Raw genomic sequence first — 24,080 nt, forward strand, 5'->3', positions numbered from 1 at the left:
TCAGCCTCAAGCTCAGAAAAGCTCCATCTTTGCTCACTGGTGGCTCAGGTTTGATCTGGAAAAGACATGCTGCACCTATCACTGGATGTCCCAGGATGGTTTTTCTTATAGTTTGCTATTAAGAGAGCCCTGGTCAGGCCTTGCTCGCTGCACACAACAAGCAAAGACTGCTCAGGCCAGCAAGTGCTCAAAACTGAGTGTGGATGGAGCGCTGTCCCCTTGGTTGGCCCTGCTCAGGTGACACTGGGGCTTGCAGACACCGGCAGATGTGGACACACAATCTGCTGTCCACGGCAGTCTGACTGGAACCGGAGTAAATCACTACCCTTCAGAGGTCAGGTTTCATTTTCAGAAGCAGGAGAATTGTTTGTTGGCAGAGACCACACCTGGACGACCAGAAAAATACTGGGATCAGGTCCCATCACACCAGGATCCTTGCACAAGAGAGTCTCAGCATACCTACAGCCCTCAGAGCTACAGGCCTGTGCATGATAAAGTGTCCCCATCTTGGAGGCTGAAGTGACTCAGCCAGCACAAAGGGCTGTTATTGCTAGAGGCAACTGTGCCTGGAGCCCAAGCACAGGGATTAAAGACATTCCAACCTCTGCACGTTCCTCTCTTCCCTCCCAACGGAAGCATCCCTTGGATGTGCCACACCATTCCTCTTGTCCCAAAGCCATTTCTGTTCTGCACAGGCTCGGGGTTGTCCAAGAGGTAGGGGATCTGTCTGGGGATTCCTGAAGTGTCCCAAACCACCTCCCAACCTGCCATCCTGGGGCAGTGTGGCTTTTTTGGTGATGGTTTTTTTGATGTGTGCTCATAAGCCAGGCTAGTCAGCACCTGTCCTGGGCCACAGGAGGTGCTGCGGTTGCAGCTCAGGTGGGGAAGAGGAGGGACTGGGTGAGGTGGCCATGGGGTAGGGTCCATCCAGCCAGGAGATGTGGCATGTTCTGAGGAAGGCCACTCTTGTCAGGCTCCTTCCAGCCTACCTGCTGATGGAGACGAGCCGTGGGCAGTGTGTGGGCAGGGGAGGGTTCGGGCCACGCTGGGTCAACATGTTTGTGCAGGGCAGTGCCGGGCAGTGCTCACACCAGGGGCTGTGCAGGCAGCTGTGGGCAGGCAGGTGTGGGCAGAGCAGGGTCTGCACCCTCACTCAGGCTGGTTGAGGCTTGCTGAGCAATGGAGTGGCAGGGTGGGCCACCCCAGCTGACTGCTGCGGGTACAGGGTCTGCAGCCAGGAGGATGCACCCAGGCACTTTGCCCTCCACAATCTGGGGGTGAGGTTGTGGTTGCACTTGGAGCCTTTCCCTGTGGAGTTTGGTGTGGGATTCCTTCTTGGCCAGTAAGCCCTGCCGTTGCTGCAGCGTGTTCAGTCAGGAAAGTCAGAGGGATGGCAGTCCTGGCTGTGCAGCAGAGCCCTTGGTGAGGGACACATGTGTGAGGGTGGCACGTTGTGTGAAGCCACAGCAGTATGAGCTGATGGCCAGCCAGGTCACTCAGAGCTGAGGGGTGTCCAGCTGAGGAGTGTCCTGCCATCCAGGTCACTCAGAGCTGAGGGGCGTCCAGGCAGCTCTCGAGGAGGTCTGGAAGGATGGAGAAGTTTCCAGTTTTCCAGATACTCTGATTAAGCAGCTTATTCTGCCACCCTGGAAAGCTCCAAGGCTGGGAGAGCCTTGACCAAGGCTTAATTTTGCAAGGGAAGGAGCCTGCAGAGAGAACACAACAGCCCATGGAGATGGTTCTGGTGATCCTGGCACTGGAGTCCGGACCGAGGAGCATCAGCCCCCGTGGGGAGGGTGTGGGTGGTCCATGTTGCCCCCAGGAGAGGTGCACTCACCAAGACCCTTTGCAAAGGGATATACCTGCCAGGGCAGAAGACCTCAGAGCACCAGCTGCTGCTGCTGGGCACCCACCCCTGTCAGCCTGCACTCGTCTGAGGGGAGCTGAGGAGGCCCCATCTCACCCTGCCCAAGGCTCCACGCACGGAGATCTCAGCACATTCCCCCCCATCACAGTGTTTCGTTGCAGTGGGGCAGCCTGGCTCTTCACTTGCTCTCCTCCAAGTCTCCACACACCTGCTTCCCTGGGTGTACCCCTGCATGGTTTCTGCACAGGCCTATCTTCGTGGCCACTTTCCAGGTGGTTTTTGTGCGCTGAAGCAGCCGGTGGAGGCAGAGCCAAGAATCTGGTCCTGCTTCCAGTACCTCTGGGATTCACTCCGAGGGCAGGGAGAGGACCATCTGCACAGGCAGGTTTGGGGAGGAATTCCCAGGGTGTTTCCCATCCTTTTCTAAACATAAACTAACTCTCTGGAAAGACCAGGAAAGCGCCGGGCCCCTTGACAGCCCAAGATGCATGTGGGAGTTTACTGGGGGACCTGCACATGACTACAATTAGCTCTAAGGCTCCAGCACACTAAAATTAAATTGGGAAAATTGTTTCCAGCCCCAGCTATCAACCTGTCTCCTGTGGGGACACCCCTGTCACTGATCCTGCTGTTAGTCAGCTCCTGAATATCCACACAGGTTTCAGCTGCTCGTGTTTGGGGCAGTCATTCCCCACTACAGCCATGCCTGTCACCTCTCAAACCTCAGCCAACCTCTGACAGAGCACCCACATCTATAGATATGATATGTCCAGAATATCCCTGGTGCCATCTGCTCCAAAACTTCTTATTCCTGTCTTCATTTATGGAGAATATGCATTTCCTTCCTTATTGCAGCAGCTGCTTGTCCTTGACGGTCTGTGCCCATCCTCATTCTCCAGGTTAAGTCAGTTGACTTATTGTTCCTTTAGTTCATCCCCAGACCTTCTCACTGGGCTGCAGGACCCAGTGTGTTATCTCCCCAGCACGCTCTGGCTGCAGGAACAAACCTGGATGCAGGAGCAGGAGCCCCAGGAGCTCTGCTGGTCCTTGTGTGATGAGGTTTCCCATTGCACTGGGTTGTCATCCATCAGTGGGGCTTTCAGGTCCCTTTCACAGCACGGAAGGTGACCTAGGGGTGATAATTATGGACTTGCCAGGGCACATTCACAGCAGCCACATGTCCTACACAGGTGACACTTATCTCAGGGGGGTCCCACCAGCCTTACAGAGTGAACCCTGTGGGAACAGGCTCTGAGTGCACAGCGAGGCAGCTCATGGTGCTCAGGGGTCCCTGCACTTGGCCTGTGACCATGAGGAGCAGGAGGACAGAAGATCCCCCAGGCAGGGGAATAGGGGAATTCTTTTGAGAATGGCAGGGGGGGTGTGAGTGGGGTACAACAGAGGAAATTTAGGAGCAGGTGGGGCAGGGATCTGAGCCTGCTAGAGTGTCAGAGGCTTGGACTGCCCCCAGAGTGCATCAGGACCCCTGGGGCCCCTGGTGGGCCAGTCACTGTAAGCATCCATCCTTCCTTCCTTGGGCTTGTGGTTGGGCTACTGCTCTGCATATCCCCATGGGAAAGGTTTGGCGGAGGGGGGGGGTCAGAGTAAATGTCATCGAATCATAGGATCAGTAATGTTGGAAAAGCCCTCTAAGATCATTGAGCCCAAACATGAACCTAACATTGCCACCATAACCGTGGCCCTAAACAGCCAAGTGGTTTAGTTCCAGAGGAGTGGGCAGGGTGCCAGGGAGCCCAGTCTGAGCAGGGCACACTCCTCTTCCTCCTGCGCCCCGCGGGGGAGCTGTGCCAGCTCCGGAAGGGAGGAAGCTCTGGGTGCTGCCTCAGTAGCTCCCCGGGCCTGACACAAACAGCGACTGATCAAAAGCGCCTTGAAAAGCTCCGGCGTCCCCAGAGCAGAAGGTTCCTCCTGTCGAAATTGGGTGGGAGAGCTGCGGTTTCTCCTCAGTTCCTTTGATTTGTTGCCTAATGCAGGGGATGGATAAATCTCTAAGCCCTGAGATTTAGGGCAGGATTCATACTTTACATCTTCAGAAGACGTAGTAAACAGCCTTATACTCTCTAATCCCGGGAGCAGGTTTGTACCTGCTCGCTCTGTATAAACTGGACCAGCTACAACAATTTCACATTGTGGCTGAGTTCAAAACATCCCCTTGGGGATAAAATGTTTATTGCAGATTTTTAAGATGGTTCCTGAAAGGGAGCAAGGGACTCCCACCTCAACAGACCCTACGGGACTGTCATATGGATACAAAAAGCAGCGTGGCTCCACAAGCAGTGACACCCTGGCCTGCAGGAAGGCACAGCTGTAGGTGCCACAGTGGAGCCAGCTCATCTAAGTATGGTTTCCAAAGCCTCCAGAGGAATTTTGTCACTAAGACCTTCCCCACTGGACAGCAGGGGTGAGTGGTCTGCCTGCCATGACCCTTATCAAGCAGGGCTAACAGATCCAAGCCTGATAGCTGCAATGCTCCTGCATTCCAGCTGTCCCCATCAGCCCAGTGGGCAGATTCGGCTCCAGCTGAGGTCAGACTGTCCAAGGATCCCACCCTTCCCAGGGCAGGTCACTCCAGAGCCTTGCAGAGACCTCCTGGGCCTTGCAGAGGTTTGTGGCAAGGACAGGCACAGAGCCCTTTCCCCAGTGCCTGTGGGAGTGCAGGTGTCTGGACCTTTGGGATGCTCCAACCCGCTTTGACACAGCAGCAGAGCAGATGGGAGCCAGCCTGGGCTCTGAACACCACACCTGGGGGACACCACCACGTGGCATTTGGTGAGTTTTATGCAAGATGTGAAGATCTGCAGGTTCCCCCGGGGCACATCACACAGGGGGGAGCTGTGCCCTGGGTGGGGCTGCAGGAAGGAGGGGAATGGGTGGCCCGTGGGGTGGGACACAGCTCTCCAGTTGCCAAGGGCGTGTTGACCCGCGCGGGTTTAACATTTGACATCACACCCCCCTTGTAGCTTTGCATTTCCTTGGGATGGCTGCAAGTCCCCATGCATGGCCAGTGCCAGGGGACCAGGGGAGGCATGGACAGGGGGTGGCTCTGCAGAGGGGAGCGAGCTACTTACAGAATCTTCAGGTTGTAAAGGCCAAAGAAAGCTTCCCCTGGGATCCTGGAGATCTGGTTTCCGGAGAGGCGTCTGCAGTGGAAAGAAGAGCCAGTGATGTGTCAACATCCTTGCAAATGGCAACCCTTTGTCTGTAGAGGTTTAACAGCTCATCCATCCTGCTGCTGTCCCCGTGAGAGGAGGCTGCAGCACCTGCAAGCTGAGCCACGATCCTGAGCTTGGCAAACCTCTGCATATCATCCCCTCGTACGGGCTGTGGAACAGGCAGAGAAAATCAGAGCTCCTGCTAGACCTGAGTCCAGAATTTTCAGCATCCAGAGACAGCTGATGGCTAAAGCCATTCCCTGGATACACACAGAGCTCACCACTCACTGAAATTACAGCACAGGCACCGACCAGCCTACAGACCCTGCTCTATGCCAGGTCCTGGCAGAGAGAGTGAAACAGGGGAGAGCTGTTCCTGTTCATGCAGAGGGGGAACTGTTCCTAAATCCTGGCCCCTTATCTGTCCCTTTTGTCTACATGTGGCCTGCTTCTGCATCCTGCAGATTCTCCTTTGCCCTGTGCATCAAAGCTTGATGCCACTTGATTTGCTTCCATTCCCTCATTCCCAGATCTGTGTGTGATCACAGCTAAAGCCCAGCTCCTCCAACACACCAGGGTTTGGAATCACTGCTGCTGTGAGGGGACACAGGGAAGGGGTTGGAGATGGGGACTACCATGTAGGTGCCACAGTAGAGCCAGCTTATCTGAGTGGGCCTTCCAAAACCAGGACAGAAAAGTCAAAAGTGGTTCTTGGACGAGTTATGGCCGGAGATATGTGTCAGAGGGAAGATGAGGACAGGGACAACACAGCCTGGGAAGGCTGAATGAGGGCGAGGGGATGGGAGAGGAAGACAAAATGAAGGGCAACATCACAAAGGAAAACGGGTTGATCTGGGACAGAGCAAAGAGCAGGGGACAACATTCAGAACTCACTGAAAGAATTTATTCAAGGAAACCCATAGGATTTACTATGGTACAGCGTTGCCTGATCAGAGCACTCAGATTTCAGCAAGGCTCAGAGCAGGCTGGGGAATTAAAAGGTATTTGTATTTTCCACTTGCATTAGAAACTGCATCACTGTTATTCATCATCAGGACCATGGTGAGGGCCTGTGGTGGAGCCAGGAATGGAGACTCTGGAGTCTAGGCTTGACCTAGAGGAGAGGAGAATCTTCTTCTCCTCCTCCTGTTTCACCTGTGAGGACAAACATGGACCAAGTCCCAGTACCCACCAGCCAAAAATCATAAAAACAGGTTCAGCAACCTGATTAAGACCCTGAATTGCTGCTATATTTCAGTAAGAAACTTGTTGCCTACTTGACTTGGAGTGGAATACTGTGCCTCCAAAACAGAGATAGTGAACATCATTTGTGGCCAGGCTCATCCTCACTCTCACAGAAAGTCCAAACCAGGCCCAAAAGGTTGGGCACAGACCCTGGCAAAGCCCTTCGCTGAACTTTGACAAAGCTCATTTCTTCTCATTTTGCCTGGGAAGGAGGCAGGTGTGGAAGATGAGCAGCGTCATCCTGGCTGGAAGCAGAGTGCTCTGCAACCAGGACTCTGCAAAGGTCAGGGGGAGGGCTGGGGCTGTTTTGGGCCGCCACACTCACCGGTGGCAGAGCAGGCAGGGCTCTCCCTCTCTGTGGGTGCCCAAGAGCTCTCCCTTTCTGTCTCTCCCCTGAGGAATCGAGAGAAAATTGCTCCCATAATTAGGCCTTCAACACCATAAACAGCACAGGGTCGTCTCTTTAATGTGTGTGAGCAGGTTGGGACCTGCTCCTCTTGCAGCAGAGGAGCTGCCTGGCAGGCTGGGCTATTTGTCACTTAGGGGCTGTGATTTGGGGTAATTGCTCCTTTTGATTGCTGATTTCCACATGGGAGGGAGTGTTGTCAGGGAGGCTGGAGTGCTTGACTGGAGGGGAGTTGTTCCTGCACGGCATCCTCAGCCTGCTCCCCACATCCATCCCACCTGGCTCTTCAAGGGGACTCTGTCTGTCCTCATCTCCACACCAGGCCAAGGAGCAGGCACAAAGGGAGGCACCAACCACAACCACTGCTCCCAGTTCACCTCCCAAGGCAACCAGCAGTGTCACTGAGGTCTCAGATGGGCTCTGCTCCCCAGGGACTGGGGGGTGGGACGTGTCTGTGTTTGTGCACACAGGCTGAGGTTTTGCTTTCCTAGAGGGATGCACGGCCAGGACATGACACAGGGTGTGGAGGTGTGGGGTTTGGAGGGTTGTTAGACCTCACAGATGCTGCATGATGCTAGGAGGGGTGGCCAGCTGTTCCAGGGAAGGCAGCATGGCTGTCCCATCAGGAAGGGGTAGGCCTTTTGGGGTGTCCTGTCAAGCAGGAAGGGTGGCCACTGGGAAGAGATCATAGAATCAGAAAATGGTTTGGGTTGGAAGGGACCTTAGAGATCATCAAGTTTCACCCCCTGCCATGGGCAGGGACACCTTCCACTAGCCCAGGTTGCTCCAAACTCCATCCAACCTGGCCTTGGACACTTGCACACAGCTTCTCTGCCCAACCTGTGCCAGGGCCTCCCCACCCTCACAGGGAAGAATTTCTTCCCAATATCCCATCTAACCCTGTCCTCTGGCAGTGGGAAACCATTTCTCCCTGTCCTGTCATTCCAAGTCCCTCTCCAGCTCTCTTGGAGCCCCTTAAGGCACATGAAGGGGCTCCAAGGTCTTCCCAGAGCCTTCTTTTCTCCAGACTAAACAACCCCAGTTCCCTCAGCCTGTCTCCAGAGCAGAGGTGCTCTGGCTCTTGGAACATCTTCCTGCCCATCCTTTGTTCCCTTGTCATTGGCTCCTGTGCCAGTTCATGTAAGAGACTGAAGACACGAAAGTTTCCCTGTGTGAGACCCTTCCTCTGTCCGTGGTCACTGGCAGCCTGCCTAGTGCTTGGTTCCTTCTGTCCCTCTCACTCACACTCTCCAGAAATCCCCCTGCCTGGCAGAGAGGCACCCATTGAATGCGTCTCCAGAATTCAGATCCCACAGGAAATGCAGAGAAACGCTTCTTTCCTTTCCATTTAAAATGGAACAATAACATTTCAAGGGATGCTGCCAGTGTGACATCCACTGAGACAGCTCTTAATTTGCTCCTTCTGTGGGGAAGGCTGAAGCAAATAACCCCACCAAGAAGTACTGAGAGGTGGTACTGCCTTTGCCTAAGCACAAGGGGAAGAAGAAATGCTCTTGTAGGGGTGAATATCTGGTCCACAGCACGTGACCTCAGCTCCAGGATTGCTCAGGGCTCTTTTTAGGACAAACTTGATTCAGTGGGATGTCCTGCTGTCCTGAAGTTTACACTGTGACACGGGGTTGGGAGAAAAGAGGAAGCTCTGAATTTAAAGTGACCGATGGAAGAGGGAAGGAAGGGGCAGGTGGAGGTGGAGGGTGGCAGTTGGACAGGGTTTGCTTGCTTCGGAAAGCTCGTGGTGGATTTTAGATTCTGCTCCCCCCTCTCTTCCACCACTCCCGTGATTTCTGGGAACGCTCCTCCAGGCTTTGATCTGCATTCCCAGTGCACTCCAAGTTGGAACAAACTAATGGTTTACCACCTCATGGCTGCTGCTGTTCAGTTACCACAGGCTCCCACCCCCTCCTGTATCTTGGGCTTCTTGGTCATGCTGCAACTTCCACGGCATGCCCCGGGGCTGTGTGCTGGGCATGATCGCTCATGCCACGTGCTCAGGCAGCAGGGTGATGCTCTTATCGCTCCCATTAGGAGGCAGGAACGTTGCCCATTGGCAGGACAGGACAGACATGCGTGTCCGTATCCCGCTGGAGTTTTCCCCTTGCCAGCTCTTCCCCGAGCGTGTCGGCCGCCCCCTTTGATCTCCCGCTGCGGTTGGTTTCCCAGGCGCTGTCGAGGCAGTGTGCCCAGACACTCCATGTGCTCCTGCCTGAGCTGTGTCACCACGCCAGGCGTGTGCCTTCCCCTGGGCACCCAGGGGACCACGGGCCTCTCTCATGCCCGAGTTTGTTCTCGTGCCGGTGCAAAGCAGCAGCGAAGCCATCCAAGTCGTGCAAGTGAAAACACGGTGCAGCTGAGGAAAGAGCCAGGCTTGGACTCTTCCTTCCCACAGAGGAATCTGCAGCTGGTCCTGGTCTGGTATCACCTGGAGGTGCCTCTAACGCGGTCTTTGCTGCCTCACTCCATCCTGAGGAGGAGACTGTGCCTGTTTCTAACTCCCCCCCATGCCTGTTCCAACTCGATAGATTGATGGCATTTGTTCTTTTGTTTATGGTCCTCAAGCCAGCTTTCAACCCACATGAATGTTCATATGCAAGCCAGTTTGGACTCATTTGCCAAGTTAAGATTTAATAAGACACAACTCCTTAATCAACAGCCCGATACAGGACACTGAACACCTTCATTCCATCTCTTTATAATATAAACTGGAAAGGTTTTCAGTTTGTTCCCTTCAAACCTTCAGAGCAGTTTTGACTTTTGACTCTATTTTGGGTGCCCCCCATGGGGTACCCCAGAACAGAGTTAGTTGTATGGAAAGCAGTTTTCAGGAAAATTGGGGCCAGATATGCCAGCTGTTGCTGAACACGCTCACAAACCTAAAAAGAGTAGAAATAGAACTGAAATCTCTAAATTTTCGAAACATTTTGAGTTTGATTTAGCCCCCTGTAATAACTTGGCTTCATCTGTTGATGTTCATGATAGAAAACCCCTTAGAAGCCCTTCTCTGCTGTCCCCACCTTCACCTTAGCCAGTGCCTGTCCCCACATCACGCCAGGTTGCACAGGGATGACCTTTGAAAGGCTTCGTCAGAGGAATTATCCTTTAACTCTCTCTGTGCTCTTGCTCACCCACTGAATTGATGGCCAGCAGAGCAGCACCATCCTCTGCCAAGGACTGGCACCAACCAGGAGGACAGAAAGTCCTGGATGAAGCAGTCGGTCTCCTTTTTGCTAACAAGTTGCACCCTGGTGCCTCCTCAGACCCAGGAGCTGTGCAGCATCCTGGGGGAGCCACAAGTGCCCAAGAACTCAGAGCTGCAGCCCCTTACCTGGAAACGGAGGGCTGTGCAAGTCAAGTTGGCTACCAAGGGAGCAGTGATTCTGCCTCCCAATCTCAGCATGGCAAAGCAAGGTCATGGCCCTACAAGCGTGTATGTCTTCACCAGAGACCTCTGCAGCCTGCTGTGTCATGGAAACCTGCCAAAGCTGCTGTCCTAGGAGTACCCTACTCCAGACATGTTACTGCACTGCTCCAGGAACGGCTTCTCACCACGGTGCCAACGCATGAGAGCATCGCCCAAAAATGCCAGCACCCCCTTCCACAGCAGAGCTGTTGCTCCCGAAGGAGTCGTGCCCCACAGCCAGCATTACTGCAGTGCTGCCTCCTGCAAGAATGAGGGTGCCATGGAGTGAGACCCTGCACTGGACAATCCCCACAACGATGGACGTTCCAGATGTCTGGGAGCCGGAGCAGGGGGAGAGCTCCAACACCAGGGGCAGTGGCCAGTGCTCCAACACCAGGCAGGGGCACTCTGGAACAGTGGTGGAGCTCTGTAACCCGTGATGGCAGCTTCATGAGAAGAGGAGTTGAGAAGGGGGTTCCCTCACAGGTGCCAGGGAGGAGAAAAGGACTGCTGCGTTCCTGTTGCCAGCGTACACGTCTGCATTTTATTTCGGTTTGCTTTTAGGCTGCTTCTTGGCCTTTGGCCCCTCGAGTTGCAGGAGCTGCCTGGGGAAGTGAACAGCCTGTGAGGGGAGGCCACTGAGTGGGTCCTGAGCGGGTGGGTGCTGAGCACGGCACTCCCCATGACGGTGAGTCCCTCTGCCCCCGGGGGCCCCAGAAGAGGCAGGTGAAAGAGCCAGTGGCTGGGAAGGGGTCTGATCTTGCCGCTGTGCCCCGAAGCAAGAGGTGAATGGCAATGAACACCTGCCTTTGGCTGCAGTTTCTCCTCTTGGCACCGAGCGCTCGTGCTTGGATTCAAAGCGCGGTAACAAAGCCCTTGCCGGCAAACACATTTCAACATGTTATTATTCCCAGGCCGGCTTTCAAGATCCTCTTTCTATTCCTTCTGTACCGATTGCTCTTGTTTCTCTTGGCTCCCAACTCTGGCTTTTCAGGCTTCATTAACTGGAATTTATTAGCAACTTTAAACAATCTTCCTGCCGCCAAAAAGAAAGAAAAGAAGAAGGAAAGAAAAAAAAAAAAAGAAAGAAAGAAACAAAGAGGAGACATACTAAACTCTGGGCTGCTCCCTGCCTGTGTGAGGCCCAACTCTGAAGACCTCTCTCTCTCTCTCTCTCTCTCTCTGCAAGTTTTTTTTGGAGGGAAAGACCGGTGAGTGCCTGCTCTGGGACTGTGCCTGCTCACACACAGCCTCTCCTTTCTCCAGAGCTACAGGCTGGTGGGGCAGAGGACACCAGAGCACACACTGATGGGCAGCCACCGAGGACCCCTCTGGCATTGTCTCTTCAAAGGCAGCTGAGACTGGAGAAATCGGCCTCTGGGCATCCCCTGAGCTGAGCACGAGCGCTAATTGCATCCGCAGCACCTTCCTGAGCAGCTCGCAGTAAAAATGACTGACTAACAAGTCCTGGCACTCCTGGGAGGCCCACTCTCACTGCTGGACAGATGAGGCACTGGCAGGGAAAATCACTTTACCCAGACCACACAGTGAGTGAGCAGTTTGAGCTGCAGCAGTCCTGGCATCCTCTCTGACCCCTTGGGGGGCATGTTTGGTGTCCAGAGGGGAGATGGACCTTAAAGATCATCTGGTCCCATCCACCACCTCCCACAGCTGCTGGGGGAGAGCAGGAGGCAGAGGAACCTGTGCTTTCTCTGACTGTTGAAGAAGATAAGGGTTGTAGATCGAGGACCAGGGGTGTCAGGAGTTCCTGGGATATTTCTGAGCATTAGACCAAGGTTAAAGTATCCCTAAAATATAAGAGCTTCTATGGGATCTTAAAGAGGAGATTTGAAAGTCCGGGTTGAATTTGGCAAATATTTTTTTTTGCTGAGGAATCTCTGATTTTTTTTTCAGAAGGTTCAAACATCTTTTTTTAAGGCATCTTTGCAATAAAACAAATATCATTTGAAATACCATTTTCTTTTCAGGTTTGACTAAAAATAAAAGAGGAAATGTTAAGAAACAACCTGAAGATGAAAGTATTATTTCTCTATCAGGTTAGAAGAAATTTTTGGGGGTTGACCAAAGCCCCAGAACAACAGTTTTGGTTCACCTCAGACTGAATTTGGCCGGTTTTGTCTTCAGTTGCTCCATCCTGTTACCCACACAGTTTATCAAGGATGTAACAGGGAACATAAGAGAGGGCAGGCAGGAGGGTAGGCAGGCAGGTCTTCCTGCTCCCCAGGAGACACTAACACTGGGATAGCTGGATTTGGGATGCCTGGGTTGTCCCTCACTGCTCAGAAGGGATTTCTGCTCTTCACTCACTTGGCATGTCCCAGCAAGGCCAGTTCTGCCATGGGGATGCAGGAAGAGTCTCCTGGGCTACGTGTCACTCTGGCAGACCCAAGGGAATACGTCCTGGGCAGATGAAACCAGCAGAGATCTGAGCTGTGGAACCTGAACAAACTTCCCTTGAGGATGTCTAAACAGGCAGGATTTGTTTGCTTGATTCCTCTGCGTGTCCTGGCACAGAGGGTGATCCCAGCCTGAATGTCAAGGTCCTGATGTAATGTTTTGGGATGAAAATTTGGTAAAGATAGAAATGAAAAGAGCAGGGGAAATGCCAGGCAAGTTGCATTACTGGTCGATGACAGCCCTATGAATACTGTACACACTGCCCCTTTCTAGTTGTTGTTGTTGTTGTTGAAAGAACCACTTTTAATTACTTGTAGTATATAAAACTTGATTTCATATAAATTACTTGATTTCCATAAATAGGATTACTGTCCAACTGCTATCAAATTCAAGCAGGCACTTTGCTATGCACAGATATATGATGCAGCAGTTTGCATTTCTTCCCCTCACTGTGATGTTTTTTCCCTAGACAAAATTCCTTTCCTTCCTGAAGGAGGGGGACTTGTGGCATTTTGAACCTCTAGTAAAATGTTATCTGACAACTCCCAATTATTTTTCAGATTTTCCTGTTTAAATTTTTCCCCTTTGCCTGTTTCATTCATAGTTATTTTTGGCTGTGGGAAGCTGGCTCTTTTGGAGTCTATGAATATTTATTCACTGCTGGTGGAGACTGCTCTGTTTGTACATGACGTAATGAGGACACGGCTGCTTGCAGCAAGACAGCTGCTAATTGTGCACAGCAGGGTCTGCTCTGTGTGCGTGGAAAAGCTTCACTCCCCCCAGTAAAGGTGTTGGGTGTCCACACCTTGATGTGGATGTTGACAAAATGAAAAGGGAAAGGCCTGTGAATGCCCCCTGGGAAGGGGGTTTTGGGTAGCTGGGGTCCTTACAACTCTCATGAATTTGAACTACAGACAGGTGGCCACTTGAAGTAAAAAACATGGGGAAGGAATTCTTCCCCGGGAGGGTGGGGAGGTCCTGGCACAGGTTGGGCAGAGAAGCTGTGGCTGCCCCAGCCCTGGAAGTGTCCAAGGCCAGGTTGGACGGGGCTTGGAGCAACCTGGGCTGGTGGAAGGTGTTCCTGCCCATGGCAGGGGGTTGGAATGAGATGGCCTTTAAGGTCCCTTCAACCCAAACCAATCTGTGATTCTGACATTTTAGAAACTACCATCTCTGAAATGTCAGTGCTGTGCACAGTGGTGGTGGTGGCAAGATCTGGTTCAGTGAAAGTGTTTCATCTGGACAGATTAAGCTGCAGTGACTGTTATATACAGTAAGTTTGCAAAACACATCAAATGTAGCATTTATATTAGTATACCATGCGATGCAGTAATAGTGTTTTGATGAAACGGTGCTTTCCAACAGAAGCTGTTGTGTTGAAAGTAGCAATAGCATGAGAATAACACCTGGAGGTATTTCTCATGGTCAAGTGGAGTAAGACCATACAGGTGCAATTTACTCATGCAGAAATGGCCAACCTCAATATTCTACCCCCCGGGCTCCCATTTTTTTGGGGCTTGCAAAGGATTCCAGTGGTTTCTTGTGCTGGTGGTTAATTTTCACACTTTCAGAAGTGGGGCCACTCCTTCACTGACACACAGCCACATGCTGATCCCAGGGATTGAGACTGCTGCTGTGTCTGAGTGTGCCTGCTCAGACCACAGTGCACACTGGTGCCTGGTGGGACACCTCAGCCTCTGGGGAAAATTTTTTGGGCTCCCACTGCCCGGGCTTGTTTCCATCCCAAGTGCGAAGTGCACGGGGCCGAGCGTGTCTCTGGGCTGCAGAGGCTGTGAAGGGGACCCTGTCTGCAGGAGGGTGGGTGAGCTCTCTGTTTGGGCTCTGCCCCAGGGTACAGTGTTGATTTTTTCATAGAGGATTATGTCCTCTTTTATTCTGACTTTCAGGACAGGCATCGTCTCAGCCTGAAGGTGACGACCTCAGCGAAAGCTGGAGCAGAAAATCAACCCTCTCCCAGCGTGCAGTCTCCTTCCACCTCAGCCTGTAGCTGCAGTGACACCACTGGGGGTTGTGACCAGTGCTACAGGACCCTCTGCAGTGTCCCCCCTGCCACCCTGACCCCACTCTGCCCGTGCAGCCTCCCTGTACTCACAGCTCCTCCAGGAAGCGCAGGCGGCGGAGCGTGCGGGGCTGCAGCCAGCTGATGTTGTTCATGCTCAGGTCCCTGGCAGGGAAGAAAAACAGAAGTCTCATCAGTCACACGGTGGTTTGCACTGAATAAAACCTCAGTGCCAGGCTCTGTGCCCCCCTCTCTGCTAAGAAGGAAGGCAAGAAGCCTCTGCAAACAGGATTTCAACATGAACATCCGATCCCAGCCTGGGCTCTGCCTGCAGAGGGGTGGCCAGGAGTAGCCAGAGAGAGCTGGCTCCTTCAGGGTGGTCTGTCTGAGCTTCTCCAAGTTATGAAGCAAGTTAGGACATTTCCCAACAGCTCAAGCAGTGTTGCTGCCTCACAATTTTTGGAGGGTGAACAAGAAGCCCCGTGACTCTGGAGTAGGACAGCATGTCCTCGGGGCCAAGAGCATCTCTCTGTCACCACTGGTCATGCCAGCCCCCACTGGGAGCCCTTCCAGAGTGTGGACAGACAGCTGCTCTTGAGGAGAGAGCAATCCATGACAGAAGGGGTACCTCCCATCAGACTGCTCTGCTCTACACTGGAAAAATGAGAGGACACCACCAGGAATGAGGGGGTGGAGGGTGACAAACTGAGTTTAGGAGGGTGTGCTTGTCTCACTCTTTGCCATCTCTCATCTTGGGACATGAAAGTAGCAAAGTCTGCAGCTGGTGGTTCAATGCACAAGCTGATAGCTGGGAAAAAGAAGGATATTTCTGGGCTCCAAGGCTGTTCATGAGCTCTCATACCTCATAGCTGCAACCCTGCCCTCATGAGCAGCTGGACATGAAGAAAACCACGTTGCTCACCCAAACCTAGACCAAGGTGTGTCCAGGTGAGCCAGGGAACATCGGTCTTTACAACCTTCATGAGCCCTATGTGAAAATGCTCCTGGAAAAGTTTGAGGTTTTTTCCTTTATAACTTTCTCCTCTCCAAAGAAGTGGTGAAAAACTCACCAAAAACCTATGAAAATTCAAATTTCTGTTTCCAGAATGAATACAAAAATAAAGTTATTGCCTGCACTGTTTTGTGTGCAACTCTGCATCCTATATTTGGATGATCCCACTGTACGAGAGTTAAAATATTATTTTGTGATGTTTCTATTTTTATTTCTAAACCCCTAAGGGCAGTTGCTACTTAGCACCCATTAAAACATCTTTTTTTCCTACATCAAAGTGTCTCCTGTTTGTGTTGTAATGAATCAGTCTGATGTTTTGACATGTTGTGGAACAATGTGAAAATAACGAGAAATAATGTAAAATGAAAGGCTGTGAAAGAAAACACTGATCTGAAACATCCAAGATCACCTCGAAACTGCAAGGTTTGCTCCTTTAAGTTGCCTTCTGCTGGCAGTGCACGGAATACTCCTTGTTTGGTGCAGGAGACACTTTCCAAACCTCGTGGATCTGCCCAGCCCTCCCCCAGCCATGATGGGGACAGTGGGTGGTGGGTTCCAGGGATGTGCAGACCCTCAGCATCAGTCCCAGCCAGGGGTTGTGTGTGATTGAGGACAGTGGGAGGTCAAATGCGATTTGGAATCATAGAACCACAAAATGGTTTGGGCTGGAAGGGAACTTAAAGCTCATCTCGTTCCAATCCCCCAGGCAGGGACACCTTCCACGAGACCAGGTTGCTTCAAGCTCTGTCTAACCTGGCCTTGGGACACTTCTTTTCTCCCCCTTGATCCATACCTAAAAGGAACAAAACTCACTGGTTTCTGAAGAAATCTTCCAATAGGCAGAGGAGAAATACCATTATCCCATCTCTGTGGTAGCCTCACAGCTCCACAGCATGTGGCTTTTCTTAAAAAACCCCACTCCCCTCCCTCTCACCTTCCTACACCCCTGGGGCTTCTGGTCATGGGCAGGTCTGAGAGGAGGGGCTCTTCCCCACCATCTCTTTGGGTGAAGTGAAGGAAACCCAGCCCAGATTTTTAAGGTTATTGCCCAGGAAACACTTGGAGTCATTTTATTTCAAACTTTGCTGATGTTCTGGCTGTTTGAACGCTCTGGCGGTTTGCGGCCCCGCGGGACTCGAGCGCAGCACATCCGCACTCAGAACCTCGAAAAAAGGGGGACCCTGAGAGTGCAAACCCTATCAGTGGTCTGCTAGCCGATGAATAGCAGGGCAAATGTGGTGCCAGGGACATCACACCTTGCTTGGCGCGCTCCTGGCCTGGCTGTGGTGTGAGGACATCGTGGAGGAGATGTGCAAGGACAGCTGCTGTGATGGAAGAACAAGTTCCTCCCAGGTCTGGAAATGAACTTCCTGAGTACAGCCCTGGACCTGGTGATTTTTTTTTCTAGCCACAAGAGTATGAGATATTTCTCCACAGGCTGTCCATGCTTGTGTGAGAGCTGAGGCACAGGATTGTTGCCTGAAGTGTTGCGGGAGTAAATATTTGACTTATTACTCATTTAAAGATGTTGTTGACTTGTTGCTGTGTTTTTCCAAGCTCGTGCTTTTCCTCTTAGTAAGGTTTCTTGTGTTATGTACATCCCCAGCACAGGCAAGAGTGGAAGTGCTTCCTGTCAGAGCAATCAGAGAAGCTGTTTATCTCTTCAACTGTTTGGGGTGGTTATTTCAGTCAACCACATTAAGTTAATTTAAAAGGAACCCATGGTATTTGAACCTTGTTGGATTATTTTTTTTTTTCTGCAGCATCTGGCAAAAGGACTAAGGATTCATGGACTAAATGGGTTGGGGACTCCTCTGACCTTTCCTAGCTCTGTCAATGACTTTGACTTTCCAAACTAGGTCTCTCTTTTGAGTGACCAGAGTCCACTGAAGTCAAACAAGTGCTGGGTCATCATATCTATGCACACTGTTGTCATTTGTACTTGAGAACCCACTCCAAACATAAGGCACTACAGAAATGCACAAGGGATATGATTCAAACCCCCAAATCCCCTGAACTCTAAAAGAAATTAGAAAGGTAGGAGAAGAAATGGGGTGCTGCAGCTTCACCCCAGTTTGCAGTGTAGGACCTGCAGAAGAGCTGTCCAGATTCTTGCCTGTGAGTTCATGACATCACACAGGCTTGGTGTTTTGGGCAAGCCATCCCTCTCCTGTCCCAGAGCCCCCCTGTTCCCTTCCTCAGTGACTGGCCTGTCTGTCCTCTCTATAAGATATCAAATAAAAACAGGAATCCTTTAGCTGCCAAATCATCCTTCACGGCTCTGCTCTGAAATGCTGCCGGAAGAGTGAACTACTCCACTACTCCCAAAACTGAAACTCTCTGCTGGTATCACACCACTTACCCAAGAAACAATGTCTTTTAAGGCCTCTTGCACTAGGTGTTGAAAATAAATGCCTACGCTTTCAAATGGTACTGCACCAAAGCCATCGTGGCTATAATTAGCGTGATTTAACTTCCCCCCCTTCCCCAACTCATTCTAAACATTTATCGTAAGCATTTCTAACTTGTACCTGCAGGAAAACTGAGACACAGTTCATGGAAACCGAGCTCATGTGATTCAGTCTCAGATCTTACAACTCCTCTGGCCCTCGAGGGGTTCCTTAAATTATTTGCTTTGATGTCACCTTCTTTCATGAACAACCTTTGATTGTTCCCTGATTAGCTATCTTCCTTTCCCAAAAAATGAGGTGACACACACACACACACTGCTTTGGGTTCCCTGGTAGGACTGCCTGCCATGCTCTCTGCTGGTGATCACAGAGTTCCAGCTAAGGAATGATGTGAGTTTTAAAGATCAAAGGGATTTATCTGTGGCATCGCCGCTTGGGGAGGTGGGATTCAGGTTGTGGTGCTGGGTGCTCTGAAGCACAGAGCCATGGGTGCCCCTGTGGGGAGTGCACAGCCCCACCAGACTCAGCTCTGGTGAAGGCACCTGCAGGGCTTTGTGGACGTGGATGTTCTGGGGCCAAAAGGAGAGGTTTTTATGTTACAATAAGGGGGTTGCATGAAGGGCACCCTGCAATACTCGCCCAAGACAGACCTATCCCCAGGTCACACCACAGCAGGATTGGTGCTTCTCTCACGAACTCCAAGTTTGCCCACAAAACTGGGGAGAGATGAACCCTGCCTGTGACCCTCAAAGCTCCTGACATGCCTCTTCCCAGGGGAAAAGCAAAGTGTTTCCCCAGAGATTCACTCTGATGGGAATTAAAACAGCAGAAGTCAACAGACCTAAAGTGACACAGGTTGAAGAGCCTCCAGGGCAACACAACGAGACTCAGCCAAGGGGGTTCAAATGTGACAGGGTTTTGGGATAGGGTTTTGGCCAAGGCCAAGCAGAGAGCCTTCAGAGCCAGATGTGTGTCTGGTCCAGATCTGAAAATTGCACAGAGCTGGCAGACAGATCCTCTCCAGGGAGCTGACCCAGGACAGGAGACGTCCTACAGAAAGCAGCTCCTACCTGTGGCTGAGAGAAGATACTCCCCAACCACTTCTCTCTACTCCAAAGGGGCAACAAGTCTGGTCCCCCCATCTTCAGTCCCCTGAGGTGCTCTCCATGGGTCCCTCTGTCACTCAGCAGAACGAGGAGCCTGTGTCCTCCTGCTCTCATAGCTGCCTTCGAGCACAATCCTGCTCTGCAAGGTTTCTGCAAGCTCAGGTCGTTGTTCCCAGAGCTCCACAGAGCCCACAGTGGGGTACTCCACGGGCTCTTGGCTTCTTTCCTGCCTCATGAAATCCAGTGCAGTGTGGCAACACCTGGGAGTGATGACAGACACGGCCCAAGCCCCCGGACAGGACCTTCAGTATTGAGTAACACGGACGTTTGTGAGGTCACCCCAAAGGACACACCAGACTGCCCCCCTGGTTTGGGCCTACAGGAAGCTACAGATGGTGACTGTCTTCTCAACCCCTAAATTTCTCCAGTCTACGAATATCTTAATATTTTTCAAGACATTCAGGATATTAAAGTGCTCTCTTCCCAACACAGGCTCAGCCTAGCTCCTCTCAGGGTTGGTGCTGAACATGTGGCTTCCTGGACCATAAAAAAACATTTTCCTTACAACTCAGGCAGGTGAGCAGCTTTTTTTACGACTGTGGGAAGACGCTAATGACTTGGCATCCTCTTGATTAATTAATTGCACAATTACAGCATTAAGGCCTCCCAGTCAAGCAGTCTGATTTCTGGGGGACCCAAACAAACCAGACCAAAATTGCCATCCTTATCCTGTTCTTGCAAGGCATGAAACACCCTTGTCTCTCCGAAATCCCTGAGGGCTGAACAGTGTCTCTCCCTCTCTCCTGGCCACTCTCATTAGAATCCAGTAAAAACGCACATCATACCACCAGAAAAGAAGCCCAAAGGCAATAAATGATGGTTTCAGAAATTCTTCAGATTGTACTAGAGTGATTCATAAAGGTTCTTGCTATCTCTTTTCCTCTTTATCTTGAAATCTCCAAGGTCCCCACAAAATACCTGAATTGCTCAGGGCAAACCCAGGGCTGACAGTAGAATGGTACTTGGAGCCATAGAACCAGCTGAAATTTTTCCCTAAAGCCTGCAGGTTGAAAGCTCCTCTAAAGGTAGTCTCCATAAAGAGAAGGAGAAAGGGAAGATAAAGAGATCAAAGCAGTAAGAGCTCATTTGCATCACCCCATATCTGGAGGCACCAGCCCCGCTTCCATCCCGTATCGCTGCAATGGGCAAAGAGCACAGCGTGTTTCTACTCCCACCTCTCCACGTTTGAAAACAGATCAGTCATCTCAGATCATCCCCCATGTGTAGGCCCTATCCCAGATCTCCACGGTGTTTCAACAATAAAGTCTCAGCCAGTTTGCCAGGGTGAGATTAAGCCCATCCCTGCACCAGGAGGTCTTCAGAAGTCGGGTCTGTGCAGTGAGAGCAGTGACCCACGGCGCACACAGCTCTGAGGCCACTCTGCCTGCTGCTCCTCCTCCTCCTCCTGTACCTGCCCTGGCTCTGCACCGGCTCAGGTGCCCTCCACGCAGACTCTGCCAGGGGAAGGGCTCCCCTTTGGCAGCAAAGGAGGCAGGGAGGTGTGGGGTGCACAGCCCAGGGCAGGGAGAAGGGCGGGTGACTTGGCAGAACAGGCTGCAGGAAATGTGGCTGAGGGACAGCAGGAATGAAACTTGGATCAGAACACCAGGGCGTTTTTTCCAAAAGGGCAAAATCGTGAATTTTGCTAAAAGTGTGTCACAGAATCACGAAACCACAAAATACCCTGAGCTGGAAGGGTGCCACAAAGATCAGTTCAAGTCCTGGCCCTGCACAGGACAACCCCAACAATCCCACCACGTGCCCGAGAGTGTCGTCAAACGCTCCTTGAACTCATGGAGATTTTGCTCCTCGGCTCCTTCTCCTCTCTGCAGCTGTCCTGGCTGCCCTGGGGGGAACATGAAGATCACAGGGGAAAGCAGTTGTGCTGTGAGGAGCCAGGGAGCACATGGCTTGTCTGGTGGATACAGCTCTTAGGAGCACGATAGGCACTGACATCTTCTGGTCTGCAGGTGTATGAGTGCCCTGGTGCTTTCTGTGCCCATTCACACAGAGCTGGAGATGAGGAGTCTCACACAACAAACTGAGGATGAGGCTGATGGAGCCTCCTCCCCTTCCCTCTTTCACCTTCTGGACAGAGCAGCCAATGCAGCAGCCTGCTTTGACTTGGATGTTGGGAAAGAACCACATTTTTCTTTTCTGTTGCAGAATTCTGCAAGATCACCCATGCTGCTGGGGCAGAGGTGGGTTTTCCATCCCACTTCACGTCTTCTTCGTGGCCACGCAGGTTAAACCTCAGGATATCTCAAGGTGTGTCCCCTCTTTCTCGAGCAGGGGGGGCACTTGCTCCCAACAGCAGAGACTCTGAAACTTTTGCCCCGTGGATTGTGTGCACTGGACCTCCTCTGGATCTACAGGGGACTGCTTTGGATTTGAATCCCTGTGGATTAGCTCCAGCACAGCTGATTCTCTCAGGCACTGGATGCCTTTCCTTGTGGTGTTCCACTTGTCTCAGTGCACTGTTAGGTCATCCTTGAGAGAACACCTTTCCCTCACTCTTAACAGTCACCTCAGAGGCTGAGAGTTTCCATCCTCTTCCCAATCCCCTGGTCATCCCAGGACAGGGATCCCAATTGCTTGACTTCCCTACTCTCTGGTTTCATGTTGTGATTATCTCTGACCCTGCCTCTCCCTCCTGTTCTGAGCTTCCTCCTTCTCTTCATCCCTCACTGTGCAAACTGATTTGGTCTTGGATTTCTTGTTCTGTGCAGGGGTGACTGTTACCAGCATGGATTGTTCCTCTGGTTCAGCTGCAGTTTGAGTGGCCACAGTGCCTGTTGCTCTGCTTTCCTCCTCCTGCCCTCAGGGTGCTGTCTGGTGACAAGCAGTGTCTGACAAACAGCAGCCAGGGCCCAGCAGGCAGCAATAAGTTGCTCCTCTCTGGATTTGCCACAGCATTCTCCTTGCAAATGTTCTGTCACTTTATCAGGGTCCTGTAGTTGTTCAGGGGTGAACTTCCAAACCATTAGAGCAGAATAATCCTTCAAAAACTGGCCAGCACCACTGCCCTGGGGAGAATTCGATCCCAAAGTCCTAGCAACTAAAGCACTACAGGTGAACTAGAGGGCTGGAGTTGGTGCAATGCTGAATCTCAGTGTAATTTGTTTCTGTCACTACCTGGAAGAAACAGGAAAAATTTGGAAATATCTTACAAGGGACGAAACCTGATGAATTTTGTAGTTGGAAATGTCTGAATGGCTAATTGAAATGCTTTATGCTGACATCAAAACATTTCATTCACGAAAAGCCTAGCCATGACAATGCAATATTTAATGACAGGCAGCACCTGCACAAACTAACCTGAGGCTGAATTTGGAAAAAATCAGGAGTAAAATGAAACACCAACTGAAACAAAATCCTCCTCTTCAGACTCATGTTTTCATTCAGAAAAATTTGACCATAAATGCCTGCTGCCTGGAAACTTCTGCCTTTTCTGAGGAGCAGTTTTGGCTGAGGAAATTGTCACTGAGGGAAAAGTGTGGCTTCTCTGCACATCATCAGTGGATCGTTCTCCTGCTCACAAGGAAGGTACCAGCATGGGTGCCAAGCCCAGCCACCACAGGGAAGGTCTACGGCCCTGTAGGGACCTTGCGCCTTGTGCCAGGCTGTGTTTACACACAGAAGATGTTTCCTGAGCAGCTGTTCCTCAACTGCTTCCCCGATGGAAAGCTGATGATGTCCTGTATTTTCTCTGCTTTGAGGTGTCTGTGTTATCTCCAGAGCTGCAGGTGTCCCCATCAGAAAAACCCCACGTGCTAAGACGGAGAGGTGGCTCAAGTGTCGGGGAGGGAACAACCCACAAGGAGCTGGCAGAAGGAGCAGGGCTTGGCATTTGGAGGTTGGGCTTCTTCCCCTTGCACCCGAGACATTTAGGCTTGCCAAATGTTGATGTCAGTGCTGCAGCTGTGCATGGGCCTCTCAAAGAGCAGGAATCTGGTTACTGGGGTATGGAGGATTGCACCTGATCTGGCACTCCTGGACTGATCCTCTGAAGTTCCTGGAAAAGCACAAGGGGTTTGCTGGCAAGAAATAATGGGAAAAAACTTCCATGAGGAGCCTGTGTCTTCCTGCCTGGGATTCCTTGGAGCAAACTGTTTGTTCCAGTGATAACTGATTTCTCTCACCCAGAAGGGGAAAAAAGATCTTAGGTCAGAGGACAACAAGCACTTCAATGCGTCAGAGGCAAGCAGGTGGCTTTATGCCCAAATCCTTGGCCTCGTGGAGAGGGACTGCTTCTCAAATACTTGTTAGAAAGCTCTGTGGAGATGAAGCATGCAGGTCTCCCTGAGTTAATGTTCTGAAAGATTCCTTGTACCCTGTCTTGCTTTAAGCACTACTTTCACCTCTGCAGATTCCCACTACCCTCAGAAGTGCTTTGCTGGGGGGTGGTCAGGATGGCAGCTCAGTCCTAGCAAGGTCACAAAGAGCCTGTAAACACCTTCAGTGCTGCTGTCAGTTCTGAGCTCCTCATGACCAGGAAGATATTGAGGGGCTGGAGCTTGTCCAGAGAAGGGCTGGGGAAGGGTCTGGAGCACAGCTCTGATGAGGAGCAGCCGAGGGAGCTGGGAGGCTCAAGGGGGACCTTCTCCCTCTCTGCAACTCCCTGACAGGAGGGTGGAGCCAGGTGGAGGTGCAGCTCTGCTCCCAAGGAACAAGGGACAGGACAAGGTTGAAACGGCCTCAAGATGCAGCAAGGGAGGTTCAGGCTGGATATTGGGAAAGATTTCTTCCCTGAAAAAGGATGGTCAGGCACTGGCCCAGGCTGCCCAGGGCAGTGGTGGAGTCACCATCCCTGGAAGTGTTCAAAACCTGTGTGGATGTGGCACCTGGGGACATGGTTCGTGGTGAACATGGCAGTGCTGAGGGAAGGGTCGGACTCGATGACCTTGGAGGCCTTTTCTAACCTAAATGGTTCTGTGATTCCAC

At 51.7% G+C, this 24,080-nt stretch overlaps 1 protein-coding gene across 2 annotated transcripts in view; it reads right to left on the minus strand.

The window, feature by feature from the left end:
- The window catches only part of LGR6 (leucine rich repeat containing G protein-coupled receptor 6), a 113,370-nt gene that overhangs the window by 61,847 nt on the left and 27,443 nt on the right, over window positions 1-24,080 (minus strand). For both annotated transcript variants that reach the window (XM_027898106.1, XM_027898105.1), the window contains 2 exons: window positions 14,641-14,712; window positions 4,957-5,028 (listed from right to left, as the gene is read on the minus strand). In XM_027898106.1, the coding sequence (XP_027753907.1) occupies window positions 4,957-5,028; window positions 14,641-14,712 (144 nt within the window). The remainder of the gene's footprint in view (window positions 1-4,956; window positions 5,029-14,640; window positions 14,713-24,080) is intronic.

The sequence above is a fragment of the Empidonax traillii genome, unplaced genomic scaffold, assembly GCF_003031625.1.
Source record: "Empidonax traillii isolate 1590-97213 ecotype Southwest subspecies unplaced genomic scaffold, ASM303162v1 scaffold579:size954524, whole genome shotgun sequence".
Lineage (NCBI taxonomy): Eukaryota > Metazoa > Chordata > Aves > Passeriformes > Tyrannidae > Empidonax > Empidonax traillii.